Source organism: Muscardinus avellanarius, assembly GCF_963383645.1.
Source record: "Muscardinus avellanarius genome assembly, chromosome: 5".
Classification (NCBI taxonomy): domain Eukaryota; kingdom Metazoa; phylum Chordata; class Mammalia; order Rodentia; family Gliridae; genus Muscardinus; species Muscardinus avellanarius.
In genome coordinates, this window is record NC_137790.1 from 70,085,037 (window position 1) to 70,111,689 (window position 26,653).

At 40.7% G+C, this 26,653-nt stretch overlaps 1 protein-coding gene and 1 pseudogene across 3 annotated transcripts in view; both read right to left on the reverse strand.

Annotated features, from left to right (window-relative positions):
* The window catches only part of GPR156 (G protein-coupled receptor 156), a gene marked incomplete at both ends in the record, with an annotated part of 95,399 nt that extends 69,336 nt beyond the window's left edge, over positions 1-26,063 (reverse strand). For both annotated transcript variants that reach the window (XM_080695465.1, XM_080695464.1), the window contains 2 exons: positions 25,716-25,852; positions 25,968-26,063. In XM_080695465.1, coding sequence (XP_080551591.1) covers positions 25,716-25,852; positions 25,968-26,063 — 233 coding nt within the window. The remainder of the gene's footprint in view (positions 1-25,715; positions 25,853-25,967) is intronic.
* Positions 20,697-25,195, reverse strand: LOC308263112 (ribonucleoside-diphosphate reductase subunit M2-like; annotated as a pseudogene). Its single transcript has 2 exons — positions 24,790-25,195; positions 20,697-21,375 (listed from the first exon to the last, which is right to left on the reverse strand). The product of its transcript is annotated as a ribonucleoside-diphosphate reductase subunit M2-like (transcript).
* Positions 26,064-26,653: the final 590 nt, after the last annotated feature.

Here is a 26,653-nt window from a genome sequence, read left to right on the forward strand (position 1 = left end):
ACACTTCTGAGTATAAAATTGTGTGTGTGTGTGTGTGTGTGTGTGTGTGTGTGTGTGTTACTGGGATTGAGCCCAGGGGGCATTCTGACTCTGAATTATACCACCAGTGCTGTTTTATTTTTATTTTTATTTTTATGCGGGGTCTTGCTAGTTGATGAGAGTCTCACTACTTGTTAAGGCTATCTTGTTGTGGTTTTGATCTACGTTTCCCTCATAGATAATGATATGCATATTCTCCATTTACATATCTTCTTTGGGGAGATTTACCTATTCAGATTGTTTGCCAGTTTTAAAATTGGTTTATTCATCTTTTTTTTGGTGGTACTGGGGATAGAACCCTTCTACCTCCGGGCTACACTCCCAGACCTATTTTATATTTTTATTTGGAAACAGGGTCTCTTAAGCCAGCTAAGGCTGGCTTCGAACCTGCACGATCCTCCTCTCTCTGCCTCCCATGCATGGGGATTACAAGGGTGCACCACCACGCCTGGCTTATTTGTCTTTTTATTCTTGAATTATGAGCATTCTTTTTCTTTTGAAAAAAAAATTTTTTTTGGTACTGGGATTGAATCTAGGGGAATTCTTTTTCTTTTTTTAAACAGGTCCCAATAAGTTTCTGCAGCTGACTTCAAACCTACAACTCTTGTCTCAGCTTCCCAAGTACTGGGATTTCAGGCATGAGCTACGAAGCTTGGCTAAGCATTCTTTATATACCTAGATATAAATGATTTTCTTTATTCTAGAGTTTTTTTCACTTTCTTGATAGTGTTTTTTGAAGCACAGAAGTTTTAAATTTTGGTGAATGATGATGTTAATGTATCTATTTTATTGCTGTTTATGCTTTTGGTGTCATTTAATTTGTGAGTGTGTGTGTGTGTGTGTGTGTGTGTGTGTGTGTGTGTGTATTCCCCAGCCCTTTTCATTTTTTGTTTTGAAACAGGTTGCTGAGAATCTTGCTAAGTTGTTGAGGCTGGTCTCGAACCTGTGAACCTTCTATTTCAACCTGCCAAATACTGAAATTATAGTCCAGCTTTGTGTCTTGATAAACACAAGTTCTTAATTGCTTCACTATTATCAATGATTCCACAAATAAGTCTTATAAAATTCACTTCTGCATTTATAGTGAAATTACCCATTATGTTCTTCAGTATATATAATATACAGTTGTAAGAATTTTTTTCAGAAAATAGTATTTTACATCTTCCCTCACAGCACCAGGCTCCAGGAAAGAGGGGGACTCAGAACAGAGCTCAAAACCAGAGAGGAGTTACGCCAGCCTCATGGCCGAGGATGCAGCAGCAGCGCCATACTGCTGGTGGCAGTGGCGAGTACACCGGATGGCCCCAGATCAGTGCACTCAACAACCCACCAGGCTCCAGAGAGCTGAGGTGAGCAGCTGTGGAAAAGCTGGGTGTAATTCAGTAGCTTTTTTGGCACAAGGAGCGTCTAAAGCTCCCAGGGCCAGGCTCAGAACACCCTGCAGGGACTCAGAGCAGAGCTCAAAACAAGAGAAGAAATACACCAGCCTCACGGTTGAGTGCGTACCAGTGGTGCCATATTGCTAGTGGCGGCAGCGTTGAGTTCACCGAGTCCGCAATAACTACAGAACAGCGCACTCAACAACCATGAGTCCAATTGCGGCCCTTAGAGGAGAAATCCCAGGACTGCACCCCCAGGGACTTGCACAGCTTTGATAGTCTCCCTGGGTCTGAGGTTTCTGCAGTCCAACCCAGTGGGGGAGTGGCAGTGGCAGAGATATCACACCATAGTCACAGCTCCCCATAGGAGAATGCCCAGCCTGGCACCCCCATGGTCTCAAGCAGCCTCAACTGACTCCCTGGGTCTGAGACTTTGCGATACAACCCAGTAAAGGAGTGGTGGTGGCTGAGATACCACAGACTCGAGATCCAGAGCACCTTAAGTGAAGTCATAGTGACCGAGGGAAGAACCCAGAGAAGGCACAAACTTCCAAAATCATGGGAAAGAGGAATAACAATGGAGCAGTGAATGCCCACAACCCCACAACATCAGAACCTGATAACACAGAAATTCAGAGATCTCTAGAAGATCAAATCAGGAAAATAACTGTAGGAATAATAGAGGACCTTCGATAAGAATTCAGAAAGAGTCTAAAAGAGATAAAGGATGCAATCAAAAAGCCTCAATTCAAAGTATAAACAACTGATTAGAACACATGGAGAATAGAATCTCGCTCCTAGAAGATGATCACTCCAAAAATGAATGCATAGTTTCTAATTTAGAAAAAAAAAATCCGACAGCAGGAATTTGAAATTGAAGAAATATGGGCCCATTTTAAGAGAGCTAACCTAAGAATAATTGGAATAGAGGAGGGAAAAGAAGGTGAAACCAAGGGGATCAATAATCTCTTCAAGGAAGTAATAGCAGAAAATTTTCCAAACATAGAGCAAGAGGTCGATACACAGGTCCAGGAAACTTATAGAACTCCCTTTATTTTTTTATTTTTTATTTTTTGGTGGTACTAGGGGTGGAACCCAGAGGCTTTCAATCTCTGGGCTATACTCCCAGATCTTCTTTTATATCTATTTTATTTGGAAACAGGGTCACGCTAAGTTGCCGAAAGCCTCACTAAGTAGCTGAGGCTGGCTTTGAACCCATGCGATCCTCCTGTCTCAGCCTCCCAAGTGTGGGGAATACAAGCGTGCGCCACCACGCCTGGCTAGAACTCCCTTTAGACAGGATCAGAGAAGAGGATCCCCATGGCACATAATTGTCAAAATGACTAATGTGAGCCGGGTGTGGTGGCACACGCTTGTAATTTCTGCAGTTGGGAGGCAGAGACAGGAGGATCGTGCAGGTTCGAAGCCAGCTGTGCGCGCTGGCTTAGGAGACCCTGTTTCCAAATAAAAAAAATATAAAATAGGTCTGGGAGTGTAGCCCGGATGTAGAAGGGCTTCTAGGAACCCCAGTACCACCAAAAAAAAAAAAAAAAAAAAAAAAAAACCCTAATGTGAAAGCCAAGGAGAGAATCTTAAGGGCAACAAAAACAAAAGGCCAAGTGACATTCAGAGGCAAATCAATTAGAATCACTCCAGACTTCCCAAACCAAGTCATGAAAGCCAGAAGGGCTTGGAGTAACATGTTCCAAACTCTGAAAGAAAACAACTTCCAGCCAAAAATTTCCTACCCAGCAAAACTTTTCATCAAATTAAATGGGGAAATAAGAAGCTTCCATGACAAACAGAAACTGAAGGAATTTATGTCTTCAAAACCAGCACTAGAGAAAATATTCAAGGAGATTAACTGCAAAGAAGAAACAGGTAATACACACCAGAACCAAAGAAACAATATTTCCCATCCAGCAGAAAACTAAGCAAAGAAGAATAAACAGTATCTCAAACAGAAATAAAATCTTAACATGTTAGGAATTAAAAATTATTTCTCTATATCAAACTGAATGTAAAAGGCCTCAACTCCCCAATAAAGACATAAAGTGGCAAAATGGATTAAAAACCAGAATCCATCCATCTGTTGCTTACAAGAAACACACCTTACAAGTAAAGATAGAAACAAACTCAAGGTAAGGGCTGGAGCAAGGTAATCCATGCTAATGGAACTCGAAGACAAGCAGGAGTAGCATCAATGATATCAGACAAGTTAGACTTCAAACCCAAACTTATTAGAAGAGACAAAGAAGGTCACATTTTACTGGTAAAAGGAATAATCCAGCAAGAGGAAATAACAATAATCAACATCTATGCCCCAAACATAGGTGCAGCTACTTTCATAAATCAAACTCTGTGTAACATGAAGTCACACATAAATCCCAACACAATAATTCTGGGAGACTTCAACACACCTCTCACAACACTAGAATGATCTTCCAGACAAAGGATCAGTAAAAATGCCTCAGAACTAAAGAACACCATTAACCAAATGGACCTGTTGGACACGTATAGAAATTTTAACCCAATGACAGTGGAGTTTACATTTTTCTCAGCTGCTCACGGAACCTTCTCCAAAATAGATCACATCCTGGGACACAAAATGAGCACTAGCAAATTTAAAAAATGTTACATACTTCCCTGTGTCATTTCAGACCATAATGGAATGAAACTAGAAATCAACTATAAGAAGACCCAGAGAACAACATAAACATGTGGAGACTGAACACCACACTTCTGAATGAAGAATGGGTCATAGAAGATGTAAGAGGTGAAATCAAGAAATTTCTAGAAACAAATGAAAATAAATATACGACATATCAAAATCTCTGGAACACTTTGAAGGCAATATTAAGAGGAAAATTTATAGCACTGAGTGCTCACATAAGAAAAACAGAAAATCTTCAAATAAACAATCTAACGACAAACCTCAAAGCCCCTTGAAAAGCAGGAACAATTGAACCCCAAAGCCAGTAGAAGAAAGGAAATTATTAAAATTAGAGCAGAAATTAACAAAATAGAGAATAAAAAAATACAGAAAATCAACAAAACCCAAAGCTGGTTTCTTGAAAAAATTAACAAAATAGATAAACCACTAGCCAACCTAACTAAAAAAAAAGAGAGAATCAACCCAAATTATGAGGATAAGAGATGAAAAAGGAGACATTACTACTGACAGTGTAGAAATCCAGAGGATTATCAGAAACTACTTTGAAAAACTATACTCTAACAAAATGGAAAATCTGGAGGAAATTGACAACTTCCTAGATAAATACAACCTTCCTAAACTGAGTCAAGAAGATATAGAATACTTAAACCAACCAATAACAATCAAAGGGATTGAAACAGCAATAAAGAGCTTACCATCAAAGAAAAGCCCAGGACAGATGGTTTCCCAAGTGAATTCTATAAAACCTTTATAGAAGAGCTAACCCCAATACTCCTCAAACTATTTCACGAAATAGAAAAAACCAGGTCTCCCCCAAATACATTCTATGAAACCATCATCACACTAATACCCAAACTGAATAAAGACAGTTCAAGGAAGGAAAACTACAGGCCTATATCTCTGATGAACTTGGATGCAAAACTATTAAACAAAATACTAGCAACACGTATTCAAAACCACATCAAGAAAATCATTCATCACGACCAGGTAGGGTTCATCCCAGGGATGCAAGGTTGGTTCAATATACGAAAATCAATCCATGTAATTCACCATATAAACAGAACCAAGGACAAAAATCACATGATCATTTCAATAGACACTGAAAAAGCATTTGATAAAATTCAACATCCATTTATGATAAAAACACTGCAGAGAATTGGAATAGAAGGAACATATCTCAACATTATTAAGGCAATCTACAATAAGCCCACTGCCAACATCATATTAAATGGGGAAAAACTTCAAGAATTCCCCCTAAAAACTGGAACGAGACAAGGATGTCCATTATCACCACTTCTCTTCAATATAGTACTAGAGACTCTATCCAGAGTAATAAGTCAAGAAAAGGAAATCAAAGGAGTACAAATTGGAAAAGAAGAACTTAAACTTTCACTATTTGCAGATGACATGATACTATATTTAGAAAACCCAACAAACTCAACCAAAAGGCTTATAGAACTGATCAACAAATACAGCAAGGTATCTGAATACAAAATCAGTCTTAAAAATCGGAAGCTTTCCTGTACACCAACCATAAATCCAGAAATTCAGAAAACACTTCCACTCAGGATCTCCCACAAAAAAATAAAATTCTTAGGACTAAACTTGACCAAGGAGGTAAAAGATCTCTACAAAGAAAATTATAAAACACTGAAAAAATAAATCAAAGATCTTAGAAGATGGAAGGATCTTCCATGTTCATGGATTGGAAGAATAAATATCATTAAAATGACCATCCTTCCAAAAGTGATCTACAAATTTAATGCAATGCCCATTAAACTACCAAGATCATTCCTCACAGACAGAAAAATCAGTCCTTAAATTTATCTGGAATAACAAAAAGCCCAGAATAGCCAAGGTAGTTCTCAGCAACAAAAACCACGCAGGAGGAATTACAATACCTGACTTTAAACTATACTACAAAGCCATTGTAATAAAAACAGCATGGTACTGGCAAAAAAAAAAAAAAAAACAGATACATAGACCAATGGAGCAGAATAGAAGATCCAGAAACAAGTCCACACACTTTCAGCCAATTGATTTTTGACAAAGGGGCCAAAAACATACACTGGAAAAAACATAGCCTCTTCAACAAATGGTGTTGGCAAAACTGGTTAACCATATGCAGAAAATTGGAAATTAATCCCACTTTCGCACCCTGCACAAGAGTCAACTCAAGATGGATCAAAGACTTGGAAATCAAACCAGAGACCTTGAAGCTTCTTGAAGAGGGCACAGGTCCAACACTGCAACACACAGGCACAGATAAAGACTTTCTCAACAAGACCCAAAAGGCACAACAAATTAAGAGGTGAATCAATACGTGGGATTGCATGAAACTGAAGAGCTTCTGTTCAGCAAATGAAACTATCAAGAACCTCAATCGAGAGCCAACAGAATGGGAGATTTTTGCCACCTACACAACCGATAGAGGACTAATATCTAGAATATATTAGAGAACTCAAGAAACTCAACACTAAGAAAACAAAGCATCCAATAACAAAATGGGCAAGTGAACTAAATAGACACTTCACCAAAGAAGAAATTCAAATGGCCAATATATGCATGAAAAAATGCTCAACATCACTGGCAATCAGAGAGATGCAAATTAAAACTACCCTGAGATTTCACCTAACTCCAACTAGAATGGCAATCATTCAAAACACAAACAACAACAGATGCTGGCGAGGATGTGGAGAAGTGGGAACTCTAAGACATTGTTGGTGGGATTGCAAATTAGTGCAACCACTTTGGAAAGCAGTATGGAGAATCCTCAGAAGAATGGGAACAAATCTACCATTTGATCCAGCAATACCACTTCTGGGTATCTACCCAAAAGATAGGAAACCAAACTACCAAACTAATGCATGTGTATCTATGTTCATAGCTGCACAATTCACCATAGCCAAACTATGGAACCAGCCAAGATGTCCATCAACAGATGAATGGATTACAAAACTGTGGGATATGTACACAATGGAATTTTACTCAGCCATTAAAAAAAATTCAATTACATCATTTTCAGGGAAATGGATGGAACTGGAGAACATTATGCTAAGTGAGATTAGTCAGTCACAAAAAATAAGAAATCAGATGCTTATTTAATATGTGAGAGCTAGGGAGAAATGGATCATAGGAGGAACTCTAGATAAAAAAGGAAATTCTATAGAGGAGCAAACAAGGCAATCTAAAGGAGGAGAAAGGAGGGGGGAAGAGGAAAATCTCTAAAACACACAATGTACTTAAACATATCGAAGTCAACCACTAAGCCAAGCAAGGGAAGGAGGGACGGGGAGGGAGTGGGGTGGGAATTGGGTAGGGGTTAAATCAGTGATGTGTACGTGTATGTACACACAAGTTTTTATCCCAATATGATGTATGAATATAATGCACCAATAGAAAAAAAAGAAAATAGTATTTTAGAAAAATTTGCTTCTGCTAATAAACTGACATGTATTCTTTTGCATGCATCCTTTTGTGTCTTGTTAAGAGATAACTTGTTAAACTTTTGTTGAAAAAAATATGTACTAAAATATTATATAAATGCACAATTCATTAACTTTTTATAAAAAAAAACAGATCTGTACAACCAGCATGCAGGCAATAAAACAAACATCAACCACACCCAAAAAGCCTTCCTCTTCCTCTCTTTTGATTAATATTCCTCCCTTCCCCTCTCTGTCCTGACCTTAGGGTAAATAGTATCTTGATTTCTTTTTGGGGGGGGGGTCTGGGGGTGGAACCCAGCAGCATTCGACCTCTGAGCTACACCTCCTGCCCTATTTTTTATTCTTTATTTTGAAACCAGGTCTCACTGAGTTGCAGAGGGCCTCACTAAGTAGCTGAGGCTGTCCGCAAACTGTGATCCTCTGGTCTCAGCCTCCCGAATGCTGGGATTACAAGTGTGCGCCACCATGCCCAGCTTAATATCTTGATTTCCGACAGATTAGCTTTGTGTATTTGTGCTTAAATGGAACCATTCAGGGCATATTCTTTGTGTCTGATTTTTTTTTTTTTTTTTTGCATTCTACCTCTGAGCTACACCCTCAGCCCTATTTTTTATTCTTTATTTTGAAACAAGGTCTCGCTGAGTTGCAAAGGGCCTCGCTAAGTAGCTGCGGCTGTCCACAAACCATGATCCTCTGGTCTCAGCCTCCCAAATGCTGGGATTACAAGCATGTGCCACCACGCCCAGCCTGTGTCTAAATTCTTTGATCAACATCATTTTCTGAGAGTTGTCTGCACTGTGCCATATAGTTTTGTTTTGTTTGTTGTTATTGTTGTTGTTTTTTTGGTGGTACTGGGGGTGGAACCCAGGGCTTTCTACCTCCAGGCTATGCTCCATGACCTATTTTATATTTTATTTGGAAACAGGATCTCACTAAGTTGCTGAGAGCCTCACTAAGTAGCTGAGGCTGGCTTCGAACCTGTGCGATCCTCCTGCCTCAGCCTCCCAAGCACTGGATTATAAGTGTGCGCCACCACGCCCGGCTTGCCATGTAGTTTTAGACTGTTTACTCTCACTGTTGTGCAGTACTCAGTTACTGAGTGTATCATAAACTATATAAACATTAAATTGTTAGTGAACTTTTTTTCTTTTGTGGTATTGAGGATGCCACCCAGGGGCATTCTACCTCTGAACTACATCTCCAGCCCTATTTTTTATTCTTTATTTTGAAACAGGGTCTCACTAAGTTGTGGAGGCTCTCACTAAGTAGCCTAGGCTGTCTGCTAACCTTGACCCTCTGGGCTCAACCTCCCAAGTAATGGGATTACAAGTGCGCAACCATTCCTGGCTGCTTGTAGACCTTTGAGTTGCTCCATTTCAGGCCTTGCTGTAGTTTAAATATGGTTTATTTCCACCAAGACTTATGCTGAAGTGTGGTCCTCAACATCAAAAAGTTGTAAATAAAAAGTAAAAGTGTTGAGAGGGACTTTAAGTGGTATTTTGGGCCACACAGGTTATCACCTCCAGAAAGGATTGATGCCCATCTTGTGGGAATGGGTTTAGTCTTGAGGTTTAGCTTAGTTACCATGACAGCAAATTGTTACAAGGCAAAGTCACCTCCACTTATTTGGTCTATTTTGCAGATGTTCACTTCCATTTCTGTTTTCCTACCATTGTTATGGTTAGAGAATATCCCTAAAAGAATATTCCCTAAAAGAGCACATGAATTGATGTTCAGAGTTTATATGATTAAATCAGAATAGTTGTGATCTCATTGGTGGATAAATCCATTGAAATGGATTAACTGGGTGGGAACCTAGGCAGGTGGAGTGTGGTGGAGGAGGAGGTGGGTCCCTGGGAGTGGCCTTAGGGACTGTCTATGGGTTCTTTTTTTTTTTTTTTTTTTTTTTTTTGCTGTACTAGGGATGGAACCCAGGGGCATCTTACCTCCAAGCTACACCCTCAGCCCTATTTTTTATTCTTCATTTGGAAACAGGGTCTCACTGAGTTGCAAAGGCCTCACTAAGTATCTGAGGCCGGCTGCGAACCAGGATCCTCCTGTCTCAGCCTCCCGAAGGCTGGGATTACAAGTATGTGTCACCACACCCATCTTGTCTATGTGTTCTTGACTCCCCTTGCTCCTCTCTCCTTTCTTCTCTCTCCTTTTTGCTCTCCCTCTTTCTCTTTCCTAGCTTCTGTGATGTGAATGCAGAGCTCTTTCTCCCTGCTTCCTCCTGCCACTATGCCCTGACCTCTGGCGATGTAACCTGGCCTAACATGGACTGAACCCCCATAGCTCCAGAACTATGAGCAAATAAACCTTCCTTTCTCTACGTTGTGTGATTAAGTGTTCTAGACTACAGCAGTGAGAATGCTGACTGAAACAGCCATGTTGTGATGCAGCCAGGTGGCTCTCGCCAGATCCTGCCAGGCTGTTGGGGCTTTCCAGCCACCAGAACTCGGAGACAAATAAGCGTCTTTTTTGTATACATAGGGTATTCTGTTATAGCAACACAAAACTGACTAAGATAGGCATGTTAAAAAGAGTGCTATTAGGCCGGGCATGGTGGCGCACGCTTGTAATCCCTGCGCTTGGGAAGCAGACACAGGAGGATGGCACAGGTTCGAAGCCAGCCGCGCACGCTGGCTTAAGAGACCCTGTTTCCAAATAAAAATGTAAAAGTTGGTCTGAGAGTGTAGCCCAGAGGTAGAAGGGCTTCCAGGAACCCCAGTACCACCAAAAAAAAAAAAAATAAAATAAAGAGTGCTATTAGGAATATTCTAGTACATGCATTTTAGTGACTATATATGTATGATTTTCCTGGAATTTTGGGGACCTAAGATATGAATATGTTCAAGTTCAGTAGATACTGCTAAATAGTTTTCTAAAGTGATCATATCAATGTATACAGTTAAGCACCATTTATAGTGTTGTGGTAATAATGGACTGCTATCTATCTATCATCTATCTATCTATCTATCTATCTATCATCTATCTATTTATGGTCCTTAGGTAGTCTAGTTGTACGGAAGGTGATACAGTCTAGGTTTGTGTTAGTACACTCTGTTTATACAATGATGACACCACCTCATAATGCATTTCTCAGAGCAGGGTCCCTGTCATCAGGCAACATATGACTGTACCCCCACAACGATGCATAAGAATTCCCACTGCTCCCCATTCTTCTCAAGGCTTGGGTTTCTCAGTCTATTTTAATTGTAGATATTCAGGTGAGCATTCAGTGTTATCTGAGTGTGGCTTTACTCTGCATTTGCTGATGACTTGTGAAGATCAGCCCTTTAATGGCTATCTTGATACATTCTTTTGTGAAGTACCAGTTCACATCTTTTTGTTTTAAAAGCTATGTTCTCAAGCCAGGCATGGTGGTGCATGCTTGTAATCCCAGCATTTAGGAGGCTGAGACAGGAAGAGTGGGTTTGTGGACAGCCTCAGCTACTTAGTGAGGTCCTTTGCAACTCAGTGAGACCCTGTTTCAAAATAAAGAATAAAAATAGGGCTGGGGTGTAGGTTGGAGGTAAAATTCCCCTGGGTTCCATCCCCAGTGCTGCAAAACAATAAAAACAAATAAATGAAAGCTGGGTTCTTTGTGTTTTTCATATTGATTCTTTATACTTTTTATTCTGGATAAAAATCCTTTAGTGATAAATGCATTGCGAATATATTCTACTAATCTATGGCATGCCCTTTTCCTCTCTTAGGGTTTGTTGTCTTTAATGAGAAAATTTTCTCTAATTAATTAATTGATTTTGGTGCTAGGTATTGAACCCATGAGCATTTTACATCTGAGCTATACCCTGAGCCCCCCCCCCCCACCCTTTATTTCTGTAATAGGACAGAACTCAGGGAATTCTACTGCTGAGCTATACCCCCAACCCTATTTTTTAAAATATTTTGAAACAAGGTCTCACTAAGTTGCAGGAGGTCTCACTAAGTACCTAAGGCTGTCTGTGAACTACAATTCTCCTGTCACAACCTCCCAAGTACTGAGATTGCAAGCATTCACCATCACACCTGGCTTACCCCGAGCCCCCCCCACCTTTTTTTATGGTACTGAGGATGGAACCTAGGGGCAGTCTTCCTCCGAGCTATACCCCCAGCCCTATGTGTTATCCTTTATTTTGAAACAGGGTCTCACTGAGTTGCAAAGGGCTTCACTAAGCTGAGGGTGTCTGTAAACCGCGATCCTCCTGTTTCCGCCTCCCAAATGCTGGGATTACAAGCATGCACCAGAATATCTGGCTCACCCTGAGCCCTTTTTATTTCAATTTTTTGCTTGTTTTGAAGGAGGGTTTTGCTAAGTTACTGAGGGTCTCACTAAGTTTCCCAGGCTGGCCTTAAACCTGCAATTCTCCTGTCTCAGCCTCCCAAGTACTAGGACTACAGGTCTGTGCCACTGTGCCCAGCTGCTCAATTTTAACATAGAGCAATTTAACAGTCTTTATCCTTGTGAAAAATACTTTGTGTGTGTGATCTGTCTGACATGTTTTCCTGTCTCATGTTCATGCAGACATCCTCATGTTATTTTCCTGTAGCTTTACTGCTTTGCTTCTCTACAGTTCACCTAGAAGTGACTTTGTGGACATAGCATTCAGGCTGTGTTTCCCCCAGTGGATGGCCAACCGACCCTGCACCATCGATTGAAAAGTGTGTATTATTCTCGACTCTTTCTGGAGTCTCTCCATTCTGTCCATTGGACTCTGTCTCTCCGTATGCCACTTGCATACATAGCAAGTCTTAATTACTAGTTATAATAAATCTTGATTCTCAGGGAAGAAAATCCTCTTTTCCCTTCCCCTCCCCTAGCCTACTTTTGGCCCTTTAAATTTCCTATAAATTTTAGAATCAGCTTTGTTTTTCACACACAAAAAAAAAAAAAAAGAAAGAAAAAGAGTTGCCATTCTGTTGTGATTGCATTAAACACATATATCAATGTAGGAAGAAACTTTGTCTTCACTGTACTGAGTCTGGTACATGACCTGGATCTCAAATGGCCCCTCCATGCGTTCCAGTGAATACCTTTGTGCTATTCTCGGCTCTGTTCTGGGGTCTGTTAGATGTTCTCTGCTCCTCCCTATTTCTCCTACACAGACACAAACAACACAGTCCTTGTGATTCCTGGGGGTCTGCCCCAGATGGTCATCTTTTGCAGTTCACAGAAATATCCTGTCATCTTGTTTTCTTGCAAGTGGATGTTGTTCGGTTGCCCACAGGGCTTTGTGTTTTCTAGCTAGCTGCTCTATTTTCACGTGGAGACTCAGGAAGATCAATCTAACAATCCACAGTGCCACCGCCAGAATTCCTTGAAATTCGTTACTAGTCTAATAGCGCAAATGAACACTCATTTGAATTATCTACACATGCAATCACATTATGTGCAAATAAGTCTTTTTCTTCCTCTCCAATCTTTAATCAGTAACAGCTGGCAGTTCTTTTTTTCTTTGCCCCAGTTTTTACGCTGTAGCCCGTGCTCTAAGTGTGTACATGAAGTGCCATCGGTAATATTTATTACTTCCAGGACCAGATTTCCCTTGGCTTATATAAAGAAGGGCACTGCCCCTTAAGGGAGCCTCTCTTGTGTGCTATCAACCTTATGGTGTCCCTGTGACAAATTCAGAGCACAGAAGGAGTCCATGCGCACGCTGCCCTGCTAGGGAACCTTAGCCAAGGAAGAGGTGCAGTTGGCACTTGCCTGTCCAGGCATGATCAGAGGAGAACAAAGAGGGCCCCTTTCAAATGCTCCAGGGTCTCTTAGATGCTACCTTTAGCTACTGAAGTACTTGCATTAAGGCCCCTCAAGGAGACCACTTTATTTAAGGTGGCTCCAGGTAGCTCTTTTAAATATAACAGGTCAGCCGGGTGTGGTGGCGCACGCTTGTAATCCCAGCGCTTGAGAGGCTGAGACAGGAGGATCGTGCAAGTAGCCCTGAAGTAGAAGGGTTTCCAGGAACCCCAGTATCACACACACACACACACAAAGCGTGCACCACCACGCCCAGCGATAAAGACTGACTGGCTCCTCTTCTTTCTTCTTGGTCAACAGCCATCAAATCAGGGATTATAAAGACAATCCTGGAATCCTTGTAGTATGGGACAGCCATGGTGGTACATGCTTGTAATCCCAGTTCTTGGGAGGCCGAGACAGAAGAATTGTGGGTTTGAGACCAGTCTCAGAAATATAGCAAAATTTCCAGCAACCTAGCAAGACCTTTTCAAAATGAAAAAATGTTAAAAGGGCTTGGAGTGTAGCTCAGAGGTATAATGCCCCTGGATTCAATCCCCTTACAATAAAAAAAAAAAAATCCTTATAAGACACAATAGTGTGCAAACTTTTTCTTGGCCAAGAAAAATCAGTATTGCCTTCCTTTCTTCCAGACACCTTTTTTTTTTTTCAGCTCCAATTGCTTAAACCACAAAGAAGACAAAGCTGAAACAATCAATAAGAGCATAGCGCCTATCCCTGCAGCAAGGCATTGTTTTTTGAAAAGCTATTCTTTAAAAAATGGAATGCAGTGTTTTTCTGGCTCAATTTTTTCTGCCCAGGGGATGCATTTAAACTCCCAGAAACCCCTAAATCACACTTTACACGGTATCCTGGGCCCATAGGAATTCAGCTCAATAAATCTTTACTATTGACACTGATAAATAAACCTCACTGAGATGATACTTTAAGGCTTTCAGGAGGAATAGAAAGGAGAGAAAAGATGGGTCTACACCTTCTCAGAAGTACAGCAATCTTGAGGAGTTTTATAATACAAGGTAGTGATGTGAAACCCAGGGAGTCAGGAAATTCTGAGAAGGCCACGGCTGCCACACTCACTCAGGAGTGCCACGACTCAGGCAGTCTGCAGGATTTTCTGAGGGCAGAGAAGGCAAGCGTAACACGGTACACGAAAGTATGGAGCTCAGCTCTACCAGATGCAGTGCGAGGGCCCCTCGGTGGCTCTAACTGGGGAGGAAGGTGTGTCAGAGTGAGGAGGGAATGGAGGGAACATTCCAGCCATTCGCCAGTGTCTGGGTCTCTGGCCAGCACTTCTACCCAAGGAGCAGGCAGAGGTGGCAGGTGCCTTTATGCTGAGCTCCCGGGGCTAGAGGCAAACCTCCCATGGGTGCTGAGCAGCTCTGCACACTCTTGCAGGTTCACCAAGAGGCAAGGCCCTGACCGCTGCGTATCCAGGTCATTTCTCACAACTGTGTTTACAGTGAGCGAATTCAAGGAATCAGGTAGGACCTCCCATCAACAAAAAACAGGCTTGTTATAACTCATTTTGAGAGTAGTGAATTCTCTAGACTCAGGGGTCCTCTCTTCAAATGTGAGCCCACCCTATGTGCGAGCATCGGTGGCGGGCCCTGCCTTGTCTTCGTGAGACGCTGAGAACCAGTACACACCCACCATGAAGCTTTGAATACTGTTTGTGCTATGAAAAGTGAAATACTCAGTCTCCATGCCAAGAGTCTTGAGTAAGACATGCGAACATCCACGAATCAGTAACAGGTTAAGTGGTTAGTTTGCAAATAGGGTAAAAATTCATATTTCTTGATTTTTCCAGACAGTAAAATCCTAGATACTGAGGATTTTTATGAGAATGCTACCTTTAATTCTGAGATGTAACAGTATGTCAGTAACGACTACTGTTTGCAATCATGATCACAGGTGATAGTGAAATAAGGTCTCAGGATAAAAGACCTTATTGAACAAGTTTAGTCTAATGCAGAATTTACAGCACTGCCTTCATTCTGTGCATTTTAGGGCAGGCACCAGGAGAGAGTCCTTTGCGCCTGGAATATCTGCTTTGTTCCAACAGTCAAGTCACTGTGGTCCTAATTAAACAGCATAAAAATCCAGGAAAAAGAAAAGATTCTCCTTTGTTATTAATATTTGGCAAAGTTAACAGATGGGTTTTAGGACACCTAGCTCAGCCCTTCAGAAAATGACATGACATAGTATATATTTCCCCCCAAAATAAGAATGTATAAAACATTTTAAAAACTTTGGGAGGCTGAGACAGGAGGATCACACAGGTTCGAAGCCAGCCTCAGCTACTTAGTGAGACCCTCTTTCCAAATAAAGTATAAAATAGGTCTGGGAGTGTAGCCCGGAGGTAGAAAGCCTCTGGGTTCCACCCCCAGTACCACCAAAAAAAAAAAAAAACAAAAAACAAAAACAAAAAAACTTTATCAAGGCTTAGTTAATATACAAAATTGCACATATTTAAAGTGCATGATATAATAAGCTTTAAGATATGCATAGATCATTGAAATACCACAACCAACCCATCTATTACCTTAAAAAGTTTCTACATGACCCTTTAAAATCTTTTATTTCCATCTTTCTTTGCCAGCCTCACCTACCGGCAGGCAACCATGGATCTGCTTTCTGTCACTACAGATGAGCTAGCAATAGATTAATATAATTTTATACAACTTTGTGATTAGAATTACATAGTAACCCCCCTCATGCACTTGCTCTCTCTCTCTCTCTCTCTCTCTGTAGAATTATTTTGAGATGGATCTATGTTCTTTCCAGTGTTAATAATTCATTCTTATTGCTGAGTAGCATTCTCTTGTATGGATATATAAAAATATGCTTATGCACTCACCATTGATAGACATTTCTGCTTTTTTTTTAGTTTGGGGCTATTACAAATATGAACCATAAACATTGGTGTACAAGTCTTGGTATAGACAGAGTTTCATTTCTCTTGAATAAAAACCTGAGTGTGAGATGGTTGGATCATATGGTAGGTGTGTGTTGAACTTTAAAAGAAATTATCAGACTGTTTTCCAAAGTGGCCACACCATATTACATTCTTACCAACAGTATATGTCAACACATTATGAATATAAATATTTTATCAGATACATGATTTAAAAATATTTTATTTTTTTATTTCAGTCTATAGCTTTCTTTTAATTTTCTTTGGAAGAGAAGGTGTGTGTGTGTGTATGTGTGTGTGTGTGTGTGTGTGTGTGTGTGTGTGTGTGTTTTACTAGACACTGAACTTGGGGCATTCTACCTCTGAGCTATACACCCCTGTTATAGTTAGATATAAAATGTCCCCTAAAGAGCTCACTTATTGTTTGGCACTGATGTAATTTAGTCATGAAGGTTCTAATCCCAGAAGTAGATAAATCCACTTTAATGGATTTACCTGGGTGGTACCATAGGGTGTGCTGGAGGTGGGTCCCTGGGGGTGTGGCCTTGGGGACTGTATGAAGGGTTCCTCCTTTCCTGCTCTCTCCCTTGCTGCTTGCTGGCCTCCATGATGTAAAGAGCACGGCCCATGTGCTCTCCCTCCACCTCTGCTGCCATGCACTGAGATCTGCAATCCCCAGCCTCACCTGGACTAAGCCCAAAACCGGAAAAAAATAAATCTTTCCTTTAAGTTATGTGGACACATATTTAGATTATAGCTGCAAGAGTGCTGATGGATACCACTCCCAATACTATTTTGTTTTGTTTATTTTTTATTTATGTACTTATCTATTTTTGCACAACTGGGGACTGAACCCAGGGGCATTCTACCTCCAAGCTACACCCCCAGCCCTATTTTTATTCTTTTTTTTTTTTTTTTTGCGGGTCTGGGGATGGAACCCAGAGGCATTTGACCTCTGAGTTATACCCCCTTCCCTATTTTTTGTTCTTTATTTTGAAACAGGGTCTCACTAAGTTGCAGAGAGCCTCACTAAGTAGCTGAGGCTGCCCGTGAACCACGATCCAGTCTCAGGCTCCTGAATGCTGGAATTATAAGCGTGCGCCACCACGCCTGGCTTTTTATTATTTATTTTGGAGAAAGAAAAGACCTAGATTAGACAAAGCAATTCTCAGCAATAAGAACCATGCAGGAGGCATCACAAACCCTGACTTCAAATTATACTATAGAGCAATAGTAATAAAAACAGCAAGGTATTGGCACAACAACAAACATACAGACCAATGGAACAGAATAGAAGATACAGAAACAAACCCACACACTTACAGGCAATTGATCTTTGACAAATGGGCCAAACTCACACCCTGGAGAAAAGACAGCCTTTTCAACAAATGGTGCTGGGAAAACTGACTTTCCATTTGTAGAAAGATGGAACTAAATCCTTATCTCTCACTGGGCACAGGAATCAACTCAAGATGGATCAAAGACTTGGAAACTAGACCAGAGACTGTGAAGTTAATAGAGGAGGGCATAGGCTCAATACTCCAACATATAGGCATAGGCAGTAACTTTCTCAACAAGACCTCTCTAAAGCACAGGAAATTGAAGCAGTAATTAACAAGTGGGATAGCATCAAACTAAAAAGTTTCTTCTTATCAAAGGAAACCATCAAGAACCTAAAGAGGAAGCCTACAGAATGGAAGAAGATCTTTATTAGCCACCACTCTGACAGAGGGCTAATATCCAGAATATACATAAAGCTCGAAAGACTCTATACTAGCAAAACAAATAACCCAACCAAGAAATGGGCACCTGAATTGAATAGATACGTCACAAAAAAAAGATACAGTGACCAACTGATATCTGAAAAAATGTTCAACATCATTAGCCATTAGGGAGATGCAAATCAAGTCTACATTGAGATTTTATCTAACCCTAATCAGAGTGGCAAGTATAAAGAAATCAAATAACTACAAATGCTGGCAAACATGTGGGGGAAAAGGAATTCTTTTACACTGTTGGTGGGAGTACAAACTAGTTCAGCCGCTATGGAGATCAGCGTGGAGATTCCTTAGAAAACTGTGAATGGATCTACCATATGATCCGGTTATACCACCCCTGAGTATCTTTCCAAAGGGGTTGAGATCAGAGAACTACAGTAACATATGCATACCCATGTTCATAGCAGCACAACTTGTAAGAGCCAAAATATGGAACCAACCTAGGTCTCCATCAACAGATGAATGGATTGCAAAATTATGGGAAATACACACAATGGAATTCTACTCAGCTATAAAGAAGAACAAAGTCATGTCATTCACAAGAAGATGGAAAGACCTGGAGAACATTCCATTAAGTGATACTAGCCAAGCACAGAAAGAGAAGGGACATATGTTTTCTCTAATATGCCCAAACTAGGGAGTATTAGGGATACCAGAGGGACTCCAGATAATGGAAGGGAAACCTCAGCAAAGCTAGAAAGGAAGGGTAGGAGAGGAAGAAGGCTGAGGTTGATTAACTGAAGGAGCTACATTTGAATATGTGTATAAGTGTGAATATAGCATGGTCAACCTGGACACTCATTATTTGGAGGGGGAAAAGGAGAAGCAGGAGGGGGAGGGCACCAAGCACTGTGTAAATGTATGCCATTTCCAATATGATCCACATTAAAAAATCTGAATTTTTAAACTTTAAGCAATAATAATTTAAATGATAGAAAAGAGTCCCCTATTACAGGAATTGAAAAATTGACCATACAATAAATGAAGGAAACTGATCAGTGGTCAGACAGCTAATATATAACACAAGTTGTTAGCAAATGGGGCCAAAGGACCAACCTCATCCACACACCTAATTCCATGTAACATCTTGGCTTTTTTTCTCTCCCAAACATAGACAGGTAAATTAAAGCTAGCTCTACTAACTACCTATTTATAACCCCACCCAAAATTAACATTTGAGCAGAACACATTCTTAGTAGCTCATACAGTATTTGTTTTCCACTGGGAGTTAAAAATTTACTGGGTAATGCTTATATTTAGGCAAATATCTTATCAATTATTAACCTCAATACTGAGATATTTTTTCCAATATGTACATAGTTAAAACTTAAAAGGATCTATATAGTAAAATAACATTTTCTAATTTAAGAGACATGGAGGAAATAAAAATGGATCAAGTCTCAATGTACCCACTTAAAATCAGAAAACCTTTTGGAGAGCCAACCTCAGTTCTGGTTTTACACTTCATAGGAACACTTATGCAGGTCATTTTGTTCAACGAAGATTAAAAATTTTTTAATACTGTCTTAGATCTCACCCACAAAGACCTTTCAAAAGTCTTCTCATACCAACTAGCAATTGGGTTAAATACCATTTGAGAAAGAGAATGATACTGTCCCCTCACACATATAAAACCCAGATCACTAGCTGCCCAAATCACACCTCAGTTCTTATTGACTTAAGTTCGAAGCTCCTTACCATGAGAGACTCTATACAGTTGGGCAGGAGATGCCATAATACTGTATCTGGGCCACATAATAAAAGCCTTCTACTGGCACAAGCAGACTGATATTAGTCCAGGTACACACGGGACTGACTTGAAGTTGACTAAAGAGTATTTCAGTTCATTAAAGTAAACAAAGTTTAGAGCCGGGCGTGGTGGCGCACACTTGTAATCCCCGTGCTTGGGAGGCTGAGACAGGAGGATCACACAGGTTTGAAGCCAGCCTCAGCTACTTAGTGAGGCTCTCAGCAACTTAGTGAGACCCTGTTTCCAAATAAAATATAAAATAGGTCTGGGAGTATAGCCTGGAAGTAGAAAGCCTCTGGGTTCCACCCCCAGTACCACCAAAAAATAAAAAATAAAAAAATAAATAAAGTAAACAAAGCTTAGAAATCATACACTTAGCCAACCCAAGTTTAACTTTTTTCAGTCCCCACTTGTGGTAAATACAATATTTTGTTTGATACAGAAACCAAGTCAACCAGGCTTTTCTCTTAACAGGAAAATGTTTATTTGTGTGTAAAGTGTCTGTTTTATTTACAAACTAAGTAAACTTTAAAGTCTTTTTTGAAGCAGTAAGCCTGACATCTTTCAACTACCTCTTGGCAGTCAATGAATGCCCGATCCTGCTGGATCAAGTTTGCTTGAGGGTCCCCTCCCTCACTCTAAAGCCTCGAGTTCCACCATTAGTGCTGTGGTAAGGTCACAGCTGGCCAGCCTGCTTTCAAAACCAAGGAGGACAAGATAGCCCATCAAATCCAAGTCGCCTTCACTTCAAATGTCCTTTCCTTCTAGGTGACACCACTAACATGACTAATAGACGGGACTCACTTTGAGGTAGCTTCCAAGTTTTACAGATGCCATTAATAAACATTATAGCCAACTCATGGTATGGTGAAGCTGGTTGATTCATTTTAGCTGATTTCTTTTTTATGACAGGGGAAAAATAATCAGCAAAATAAAGAGCACATCTGTTCATTTAGAAGTCAGTATACAAGGTAAAAGAATTCTCTGTTGGACTTGACCTCACTCTCATCCTCTGATACTCACCTATTCTCTTCTCAAGAAGTTAGTCTTCCCTTCCAGCGAAATATTCTACATGAAGTCAAATAGATTTTCTACTTTGAACATGTTGCTAAAGCCCAGCTCCAACATAAGCTTGTCTGCCATGAATTCAATGTACTGCTTCACTGAAGTGCAACGTCCCAATGAGCTTCCTAGGCAAGCTGGAGTGAGGAACTCCTGCTCCACCCTAATGGCGTTGGTGATTATTTCTTGTACTCGTTGCTCCAATGGTGTGTGCAGCAGGTGGTTGAGCATCACGCAAGCAAAATCACAGTGTAAACCCTCATCTCTTCTAATAAGCTCAATGGAAAATGTGAGGCCAGGCATCAGCCCTCGTTTCTTGAGCCAGAATACTGATGCAAAAGAGATAGAAAAAAAGGTTCCTTCCACAGCAGCAAAGGCTACAAGCCATTTTCCGTAAGTGCCACTGCAAGGCCCAGTCTGCTTTCTTCTTCACACACAGCATGGTTTCAATGTCATTGAAAAGGAAGTCCCTTTCTTTGGGATCTTTAATATAAGTGTCAACAAGGAGACTATACATTTCAGAATGTATGTTTTCCACTGCAATTAGCCATAGAAACAGTGACCATGGGCTATTTTAACGTGTTCTATTTAGTTTCTGAATATTTTAGCAATTTTCAGAGGTCTCTCTGTTGCTGTTTCTAATTTAATTCCATTGTGTCCAGAGAACATACTTTGGATGATATGAATCTTTTTAAAATTGAACAAAACTCTTCCTGTGCCCAAGAATATGGTTTATCTTGGCAAATGCTCCAAAGGTACTTGAAAAGAAATTTGTAGCTTATTATTGTTGGGTAGAATGTTATATAGATGTCAGGTTGGTTGGTAGTATTGTTCAAGTTTCCTATATTTTTACTGATTTTCTGTGGTAGATTACATTTATATTTTTTATAAAAATGCAACATCTACAACTGAACTAATACATTATTATGTTGTCAAAGAATTTTTCTTCCTCCAGCACACTCATGTATGTATGTATGTATGTATGTATGTATACACACACACACACACACACACACACACATACATTCATACAAATTTAGACCATGGAACTGAAATGACATGGAACATCTGACTGTGATTCTGTAGCTTTCAACAAATTTTATTGCTTCATAAAGCACTTTTTTTTTTTTTTTTGGTGGTACTGGGGTTCCTGGAAACCCTTCTACCTCTGGGCTACACTCCCAGACCTATTTTATATATTTTTTTCACATGACATGAATGAGAAATTTATTATTTGAAAAACAATCAAATGCTGGCATTGTCCAGAGAATTAAACAGGCTTATTCATAATTGTTACAAAGTTGACCTGGTGAAAGGCTTTCACCAGAACACCTGGATTGTATGAACATTATTATTATTAAAAATATTATTAGTATTAAAAGCTATATTATTAAAAGCTATATTTACATTATTATTGTTTACATTGTTGTTATTTACATTATTATTACATTATTATTATTAAAAGCTATATTAAAATATTACCATATTAAAAGCTCACAAATGAAAAATGGCAAAAAAAACCTTTCGATTTTCATCCCATTTTTATCACTTGCAAGCACAACATGTATGCGCCATGGGCAGGCTATTTTATACTTTTTAATTTGGAAACAGGTTGCTTAAGCCAGCATGGTTGGCTTCTAACCTGCGTGATCCTCCTGTCTCTGCCTCCCAAGCGCAGGGATTACAAGCATGCGCTACCACACCTAACTATAAAGCACTTCTTAAAGTGGGCTATTTTACCTTTCCTGTCTGACCTTGTAAGCTACTTAATTGCAAAATGTATTTTATTCACAGTGCCTCTTATTATTTTATTTTTTATGCCAAGTCATGCTTCCACTGCAAACAAAACAGGCAGCAAAATATTTAATAGAATGAAAGAAATATAGGTGTTCCTACATTAATGCTGTTTACATGTTTCTGTTTTAACAGAATCTATAAATTCTTGACAAACATTACATTCTGGAAAAATCATGTATAAAAATAATGGGTTAGGAGAAAAATACAATAATATCCAAACCACAGTATTGATAAAATAATAATGTCCCAATTAAAATACAAGTACTCAGTAAATGTACACTATTTGTACCCAAGATCATAGGTGATTTCTATAGCCTTAAATTTCAAGATGTAGGTTCTAGAACATTTATATCCAACAGATAACATTGTCATCAAAATTAAATATGTTCTGGCTCTGTGCTTCAAAAAACAACTGAAATATTTATTATTTATTTATTTATTTATTTATTTATTTATTTTTGAGGTACTGGGGATGGAACCTAAGGGTATTCTACTTCCAAGCTACACCCCCAGCCCTATTTTTTATTTTTTATTTTTGAAACAGGGTCTGAGTTGCAGAGAGCCTCATTAAGTAGTAGCTGAGGCTATCCATGAACCACGATCCTCCCATCTCAGCCTCCCAAATGCTGGGATTACAAGCATGCGCCACCATGCCCGGCCTCTAACTGAAGTTTTTAAATATAATGTCTCTTCTGTTTCTTCATCTATACTTACAGCTTCATAGGTAGGAAAGTCATGGTTCCTGAAAACACTAAACCTTCCACCACATGTACCAAGGGAGAGTAGTGCCATAGTATTCTTGGTTTAAGGTTTCTTTTTATCTGTCATCTTTCTCCCTTCCTTCCTTCCTTCTTTACTTCTTTCTTTACTTCTTTCTTCTTTCCTGGGGATTGAACCCAAAGGTAATCTACCTCCAAGCTACACCCCCAGTGGATTTTATTTCTCATTTGGAACAGGGTCTCACTAGGTTGCTGAGAGCCTCACTAAGCTGGTAAGGCTGGCTTTGAACCTGTTATCGTCCTGTTTAAGCTTCCCAAACACACTGGGGTTACACACATGCACCATCATACTCGGCATAGTGTGTGTGTGTGTGTGTGTGTGTGTGTGTGTGTGTGTGTGGTGTGCACGCGCATGCACATGTGTTCTGAACCCAAGGAAATTCTACCTCTAAACTACACCCCTTGCTGGGCGTGGTGGCGCACGCTTGTAATCCTTGCGCTTGGGAGGCAGAGACAGGAGGATCACGCAGGTTCGAAGTGGGAGTGTAGCCCGGAAGTAGAAGGGCTCCCAGGAACCCCAGTACCACCAGAAAAAAAGAAAAACTACACCCCAACCCTATTTTGTTTTTTATTTTGAAACAGCGTTTCACTGAGGGTCTTGCTAAATTGTAGAGGCTGGCATGGAACACTGAAAACCTCTCATGTCAGCCTCCCAAGTACTGGGATTATAGGCATGAGCAACTATATCTGGCTTTTTTTAACTATAAGAAAATACTTTTAAACTACTGCTTTGTTCCTGAATAGATTATATGTGAAATGATATCATTCTGTTCTTATTTGCCAATTGGGTTTTAATTTACACAATATAAGTGTATTGCAGCTGAAGAGTCTGTTAATCTCATGTTCTCTAACCTTGAAATGCATGATTTTTTCTAGTCATTTTCTTGGGACCAGACAACATTGGGATTTAAATATCCTCCTTCCAGGATCACTGAACACATTTTTACTGGGTACTTATTATGTTCCAGAGTCTGTTATAAATACTGGAAACACAGTGGTAAGCTTGACAGACAAGGTCCTTGTGTTCATAAACTTTACATCCTGGTAGGTGATACCAACTGAAATGGATAATTCGATCAGTATCAGACGTTTATACTCACTATGAAGAAAATGAAACAGGGTGATGGGATATGGAATGGAATAGGGCTGGGTGGCCATTGGGTAGAAAGGCTACTTTAGATAGGATGGTCAGGGAAGGTTTCTCTGCAGAGGTGCCAGCAGGGTCAAGACCTGTAAGATGATGAGGAACTAGACATGGGAAGACCTGAGGAAGGCTATCAGACAGGAGGAAATGTAAAGGGACAGAAAGCACAAAGGCCCTGAGATGGGGGTAAGCTTTTCAGTGTGTTGGAAGAACAGAATGAGCAGTGCCTGGGTTTGTCTTCAATGATGCAAGACAAGTGCCACATGTCACTGCTATGCTGAGGTTGACCCAGCCAGCCAAGCCACTGTCGCTTAGCAACCGCCTTTCTTGGTGTCTAAAATGGCAAATAGCACCCCACAATGCATGGTAGACAAATCCAGCTGCCCCGTCCTTATCTGAGTGCCAAATCCACTGGCAATGAGCACAACACACTGTATCAACAAGAGGTGCGAGTCTGGGGTGGGCTGGCGAGTGTGGCCTCTGTGGAGGAGTGGGTGAATTCTGATTGTGGGCTCCAAACAGAACAAGGGCTGGAGCAGGGCCTCTCAGGAAGCATACTGGGACAGGGATCAGATAAGGGTACAGCTTTGGGATAGGAGAGATGGGATGGGTCCTGAGGGGAAGAATCAAAAGTTGGTAAAGGCATGAATCTGCAACACAAGTCACCATTTTGCCTTTATGCTAGCCTGAGAACCATAGATGCTTCCCCTCATGCGCCAGGAATGGACTGGCCTACCACAATTGTTCAGCAGAACAGCCTGGCAGTCAAGCTTTACTGTTTTTGCAAAAACTTTAACCCACCCAGACCGGTTCCATTGTGCTGACCATAAACTTTTATGTTATTTTGGGCACTTTTCTCTCCAGGGTCACTGTTTTTTGATACAAATACTTGATCTGCTCAGAAGGACTTGCAGGATCTTCTTTAAGGAGAGAGATCTTTTATTCTCTTCTCTGGATACCCAAAGTAGTAGCTGGCACAATATTGAGCTACATCTGTTGCTTCTGTAGAGGGAAGTGTCCTAGAAGGCCAGGTGTATTTCAGAGGCACCCTCTGCGTGGCTCAGTGCCACAGGGGGAGACCTGTGCAGCTGGTACTGGCTGGCCGCCTGTGGCACCCAAATGACGTGAGCGCGCCGGGTTTCTCAGTTCAGGATGTGGTTGGTAAGGAACCAGGCACGGGGTTGCTTACCTGTTTTTCCTGCAGCGAATCGTAAAGGCAAGGAAGAAGAGTATCAGAAGCAGTCCACAGCTGAGGAAAGTCCAGATGACACCCAAGAGGGCAGGGGACAATGGGGAGATGGTGTGGCTGCTGTGCTGGGAAGAGGTCTGAGGACAGAATAAGAGCAAGTTATTAGGAATGAAGTTTCTCCTCCTCCACCACCCCTGTTGCCAACGGCAACATGTGTGTGCACAGCCCTGATGCCCCGGGCTGTTCACTTACAATCGTTGTCTTGCAGAGGTCGTGAAGGGGTCTCCGCTCCAGCTCCTGGCCAGGAAAACTGTCACAGAAGTCAGAGCAGTTTATTTCAGGCTCCATGTCACCACGTGCCCTGTTGGTGTGCATTTATTCACAGTCTTGGCCACCAGCTGGTCGAGATGCAGTCCTCTGACTAAAACACAAAAGCAACTCAAATCTTTTCTTCAGAGGCCCCATTTTGGAGCCGGCTTCTGGCTCAGAATCCAGGGTAAACAACCAGTTCAGGCGGATGCGAAGATTATTTCACTAGATTCCTTCATTAGACACACTCCAACGTCAGCCATTCTTCAACTGGTCACTTGCTGCTAGTGTGTGCCCGGTGAGTTCAGAGCGGGCATCTCAATAACCATTAGGTCACACCAAGTGATGATTCCGACTCACCACCAGAGGGCAGTCACTGCTCCAAGTACTTTGATACTGGGCCTTAAAGAAAGGAAAGCAGTTAGACCTGTTAACACACACACACACACACACACACACACACACACACACACACACACACAGAGTTTTAAAATTATTTTATGGTAGCTGGGCGTGGTGGCGCATGCTTGTAATCCCCGCGCTTGGGAGGCTGAGACAGGAGGATTGCACAGGTTCGAAGCCAGCCTCAGCTACTTAGTGAGGCTCTCAGCAATTTATTGAGACCCTGT